General features: G+C 37.9%; 1 protein-coding gene across 1 annotated transcript in view; it reads left to right on the top strand.

Moving 5' to 3' along the window:
• The window catches only part of MRC1 (mannose receptor, C type 1), a 116,034-nt gene that overhangs the window by 63,267 nt on the left and 46,786 nt on the right, over window positions 1–5,981 (top strand). The window contains exons 15-18 of the mRNA XM_006759916.2: window positions 264–408; window positions 1,976–2,017; window positions 3,481–3,644; window positions 4,648–4,715. Coding sequence (XP_006759979.1) covers window positions 264–408; window positions 1,976–2,017; window positions 3,481–3,644; window positions 4,648–4,715 — 419 coding nt within the window. The remainder of the gene's footprint in view (window positions 1–263; window positions 409–1,975; window positions 2,018–3,480; window positions 3,645–4,647; window positions 4,716–5,981) is intronic.

The raw sequence follows: 5,981 nt of genomic DNA on the forward strand, positions 1-5,981 counted from the left end.
TCCCTGCTCTAGAGCCATTCTGTTTAATCAGAATAAAGAAAATTTTCTAATAATCAATAGCATACGCTACTCAACTTCAAAAGTTTCCATGTAATGAAATCTCTTTCCCATTCATGTTTATAAATCTTGCTTTAGAAGCAAAACTATGGTGAAAAAAAAGGGAAATGGTTTTAAAAATATAAATATATCTTTACTTTCCTGTTTGGGTAAATGATTGACATTGGGCTGATATAAACGGTGGGTGTATAATGTTTCTAACATAGGTTTCCTATGAAAATTGGTCTTATGGAGAACCTAATAATTATGGAAATATTGAATACTGTGGAGAGCTGAAAGGTGACCCTAGTATGTCCTGGAATGATATTAACTGTGAACATCTTAAGAACTGGATTTGCCAGATACGTAAAGGTATGATAACCTGTTCTTTCCTTTATCTTAGCTCGAAGAACTAACCCTCTCACATCCCAATAACTTCCCTTTATTAGCAGAACCAAACAACATAAAAAATAAAGGAACTGGCAGGAGCCATCTTTTCACAGGATGAGAATGAAGTCGCTGAACACAGATAAATGTTCCAAAGGAACAGAAGATCAAAAGGCCACTGGGAATCCTAGACTCGAGTCACGTCCCTGGGAACAGTTCCCATGAGCTCTGGTTTCTGGCTCAGGCTCCCGGTGGTAGGAGTGGATGTTCTGCTCCGTGAGCAGAGCAATGACTGTGCCATTGCTTTTTGGGAATTGTCACCCTCTGGCCTACATTAGGTGAAAAATTTCCGAAGTCCGAATATTCGAAATATTGATTTCTCGAGGAAATGTTCAACACAAAGGACAGACACCGTCTGGAGGACCCACCATGTTGCTAACGGTCAAAGCGTAGCAGTGATGCTATGAGTCACGATCTTGACTCAGAAAGGTCCACATATCCAAGTCGGGCAGGGAGGTCGGAGGACCCAGATTCTAATGCTTAAAAACACACAAACAGACCCACCCTTGAACCAAAACATACATCAGCTAGTTCTTTGTAAACAGATAATGGAACCACATTGCCCTCTGCTGTGGGGAAACCTTGGCCACTGTCTCAAGTCTACTGCTCAGGACACTGTTGCTGTCTGTCTGCTTGTTTTCCTCACTCCTGCTTAGACTAGCGTTTTCAAAATGGAGGGATACGTAGTGGCTGATTTTTCTGTAAAGTTCTAGCTACAAATGATTTTATTATGTCTTGTTTCTTTATGGGTCATTGGTACTTTTATTCTTATGGAGGTGGACTATATTAAACCAAAAGCTGAGAAACTTGAGTCCTTTTATCAGATTCCAACAGAGTCCAGATATATCAACAACGACTTGAAAGGAAAATTATTTTATTTAACTTTTAGTAAAACATACATTTAATAAAAATAAGATTCTGTAAAGAAAGTATATTTTATAAATAAGTGGTTCATATATAATTTCAAATAATGAAATTTGAAGTAATTTCATAGCTAATGATAATATGTGTGACTATAAAATTAATATCTATTGGGCACCTTATAAATACAAATAATTCACGTATTTCACCTCAGGTATTTACACATAATTACTAACTCCTTTTTACTGTTGACAAAACTAAGGGCAAGCATTTTAAACCCGGGTCTGGAATTTGAGCCTAGGCTTTCTGATTCCAAAACTGGTTCTCTTTTCTTTCCTTTGTATGGCAGGGCTTGCTGTGCCTGAAAACTTCCTTTTGATTTCTGGTGGCCATTATTGTACCTGCTTTGTTTATCTCTTCACTCCTACTTCTGTTTTCCTTCACTTTCCTCCTCCATAGCATGATAGGAGAATTGGAGAGTAGAGGGGAGGGGGAAGAAAAGAAAAGAGAACAATTAAGTTTTTAGCTACATTTAGCTATATTTAGCTTTATGAAAACTGTGAAACTAGAAGAATATGTAATTGCAGAAGGGCAGCATACTTTATATTAATTTTTTTTGTTTGTTTTCCAGGCCAAACACCAAAACCTGAGCCAACACCAACTCCCGAAGACAGTAGGTGTTTAATTTTCTGATCTCTGTATTGATAGCTTTTCCCCGCTCTTTTTTCTCACAATGAAAAACAAAACAAAACAAAACTTGTCCTAAAAAGGTGGAGAGCAGAAGTTGTTAATATCTTGGAAAATCTCATGCAAGTTTGGATCTTTCTCTCCAGACAGATGTTCATGAGCACAAATATCAAGCAGCTATTAGTACAATGAATGTTTACAAATCAAATCCAAGATCACTTGTTTCTTCTTTAGCACAGGTATTAGTTTCCTAGGGCTGCTGTAACAAACTTCCACAAACTTGGTGGCTTAAAGTGACAGCCATTTATTCCCTGACCCAGAAGTAAGAAATATGAATTCAGTTTCACTGAGCTGAAACCAAGGTATTAGCAGGACCATGCTCCCTCCAGAGGCTCAAAGCGGGGACCTATTCCCTTGCCTTTACCAGCGTCTAGAGCTACATTCCTGGCATGGTTATTTCATGGCCCCTTTCTTCATCTTCAGAACCAGCAATGTGGCATCTTGCTTCATTTGTCACATGGTTTTCTTCTTCTGGAGTCAACTATCAGGATCCTTGAGATTACATTTAGGGCCCAACCACATAATCTAGGATAGTCTCTCCATCTATCTCCCTTAATTTAGTCCCATCTACAAGTGCCTTTTCTGTGTAAGGTAACATTCACAGATTCCAGACATGAGGATCTAGATATCTTTGGGAGCTTCTATTTAGCCACACCAGCGCAGAATCATAGAATTCTATGGTTTGGCAGAAGCCATAGGAGACTTCTTGGTTTGTGAATTCTTTGGTTTTCCCGTTATACACGGAAGCACCCTAGTCCCCTCTATTACAAAAGTTGTTTGTTCTATTGAGATAAAAGATGCTTTCTCACGGCCTCCACTTCTTACACCTAGAACATCACTGGTGCCTGGATGTAAATCCTTCCAGCTATGTGATCCTATTAATGAAGGTAAAGCTGGAAGGTCCTTTACCCCAGGGGTTCTCAACCTGTGGGTCGCGACCCCTTTGGCGGTCAAATGACCCTTTCACGGGGGTCGCCTTAGACCATCCTGCGTATCAGATATTTATATCACGATTCATAGCAGTAGCAACATTACAGTTACGAAGTAGCAATGAAAATAATTTTATGGTTGGGTCACAACATGAGGAACTGTATTTAAAGGGCCAGAAGGTTGAGAACCACTGCTTTACCCAATAGAGATACCAGTTCGTGGAACTTAGTTGGGAAGAGAAAGTAATGAGCTTGTACAGAGTTGGTGGCAAGTGGCAATCTGGCCTTAGGTATTTCAGTCTGTATTTAGCATGAGCATCCTGCTTAATCTGGGCTCTCGGAGTTGCAGACACCTCTGATAGAGTAGCTACTCTGCCCTTCTCATTTGTGTGTACCATTCAAACCAGATTCTTAAATTCACCAAAGTAAAATCCATCACCCTTTTCCATGAATTTTTCAGATCCACCGGTCACTGAAGATGGGTGGGTTATTTACAAAGACTACCAGTATTATTTTAGTAAAGACTCGGAAACAATGGACAATGCACGAGGATTTTGCAAGAGGAATTTTGGTGATCTTGTTTCCATTCAAAGTGAAAGTGAAAAGAAGTTTCTATGGAAATATGTAAGAAAATGATTAATTTAAGAATGGACCACTGACATGTGTTAAGCAAAGATATTGTCTATAGTTGGTACCCTGTGCTGCAATTTTAAATTATGTGATGAGTTTTCACCTTCTAGGGTCAGGGTAAAGACATACCTGTGGGGATGTCGGCCATAATAGAAAGGAATGACCCGTTGCTTCAATATTCAGTGAAGAATCACAGAACCCATCGACAGTTGTAGTCTGGGCTGTGTGAGGATCCGTACTTCATGGCTTTGAGTTCACTAATTTGATTTTCAAAGATTGTAATATCTAACTAGTTGTTTATATCAATTCTTTGTGTATAGTGCAGGCTGATTATTAATTTAGAAATCTACTTTAGTTGGACCAAATTGTTGGCTAATAGGTAGTACATCTTGATTATTCCTATAAAAACCTTTCTTGTCAGCTAAGAGTGAAGGTGTAATTTGTTTCTTCTAAGAGTTCCTGGTTCAATCGTTCTCTTTAAAAATCTTCCTGGCATTCTTGTTTGTTGCCAGAAAAAGGATAGGAAAGAGAGCAGGAAAAAAGTTGAACAGTAATGAGAAATAAAGATTTATTTGATTACACAGGTAGTAAGAGTGTAGTCTGACTTATCTTCATCTTTGTAGATATACCTTGGTTTGAAATTCTCTAATGTTGCACAAATATATGCATGGATCAAGAAGTCTTTCCTTAGACACATAATCCTAAATGGTGACTTTGTTTAACAGATGGCCTTCAACAACCTAATTACTATAGACGTTCGATATTATAGAGCTACTTTAAATATTTGCTTTATAAATGCAAGTTGTTATATAATGTGCATATTTTTACTTTTATTTTTATGAAAAACATAACATTGGATATTCCACAAGATTTCTACATGAATCTCTTCCTTAGAAAAAGTTCTAAATAGGTTGCTTCATTAACGTATAGGTTTTGTGTAAGAATTTGCTTATTATGTAAATATAGATTGAACTATATGTAAACTTCCATGTTTTAGGTGAACAGGATGGATGCACAGCCAGCATATTTTATTGGTTTATTGATCAGCTTGGATAAAAAGTTTTCGTAAGTAAATAAAAATAAAATGACTTTGCTTAAGATCGTGATTGGATAAACACCTAAGTTATTTTGAGGATTTTATTTTGCTGAATGCATTTTAAAAAATCCACCAGGGTTCTTAACTTAAAAAGCATCTTTTATATAACCAAAAAGAATTAGAAATAATCCTGTTAAATGTCTTCAGCTTTCTAATTTTTGAATAACTCAAAATCTGATTTAATCTTGCAAAACTTTACCTGTCTTTGTTTTTGAATGCTGTCACCTGTTAGTAAATCATCTTCTAGGAAGATGTATTATATACATATGAACACTGAATTTATTTTAAAAATTACAATTTCCACTTGGATGCCTTGGCGCACAGAACTAAAGGGTCCTTTTATGTTCCGCCACTCACTGCTTTAACATCACAACTTTGAAAAACGATGTTAACTGCATGAGACGCTTTCCCTTCAAAGAAACGACTCTACCATTTTCCATAGGGTACAGGGGCCAGGAAAGCTATGGCAGGGAGGAAATTAGTAAGTTTGGAGGGTTTCTTCGCTTGTTCATGTATATACATGTTCTCCTAAGTCGCAAGAGCAGATATGTCTCCCTGGCTCATGCACAGATGTTTTAGCCGCATATGTTCCCTCTGGCTATTATTGCCATTTTAGTGTAATGAGACCTAAACTCACACTCATTATTTTTAAAGATCAGAAATGTTTGAAGCTCTTTTAGATAGGCATGAGAGATCTCTTCAATGATCTCTTGGTCCTTTTCCTGCTAAATGTCTCTGAATTCCTATAATTTATTAAAATAAATATTGGTCCATATCACTTAAGAAAAACCAGAGAAAACATGAAATTTAGAGGATGGGCTTCATGAGAAACTCCATATTCTCAGCCTCTCCGTGGTGGTTGTGTTTGTGGCAATGACGCCTAAGAAGTATTACGGGAGATGAGTCAGGAAGCAGGCTCTCTCCTGACACCAAATCTGCCAGAGCTTTGATCTTGGACTTTCAGCCTCCAGACTGTGAGAAATAAATTTCTGTTTATAAAAAAAAACAAGTATTATGGGAGGATTTTTGCTCTGACCCACTTCCAAAGTAATGGGCATCTCCATTTCTTCTCCCACTTCAAGGCTAAAGGCAGCTTCTTCCAGGAAGGGCAAAGAAAGCGGAGTAGCCAAGGCATCAGGTTGCCGCAGAGGCACAATGTACCGAAAGCACCAACCACCTTTGGGGTTTTCTTGCTAGTCTCCCTAGAACCTCTCTCTAGAACCTCTCTCTAGAAC

This window comes from Myotis davidii, unplaced genomic scaffold (genome assembly GCF_000327345.1).
Source record: "Myotis davidii unplaced genomic scaffold, ASM32734v1 scaffold376, whole genome shotgun sequence".
Taxonomy (NCBI): domain Eukaryota; kingdom Metazoa; phylum Chordata; class Mammalia; order Chiroptera; family Vespertilionidae; genus Myotis; species Myotis davidii.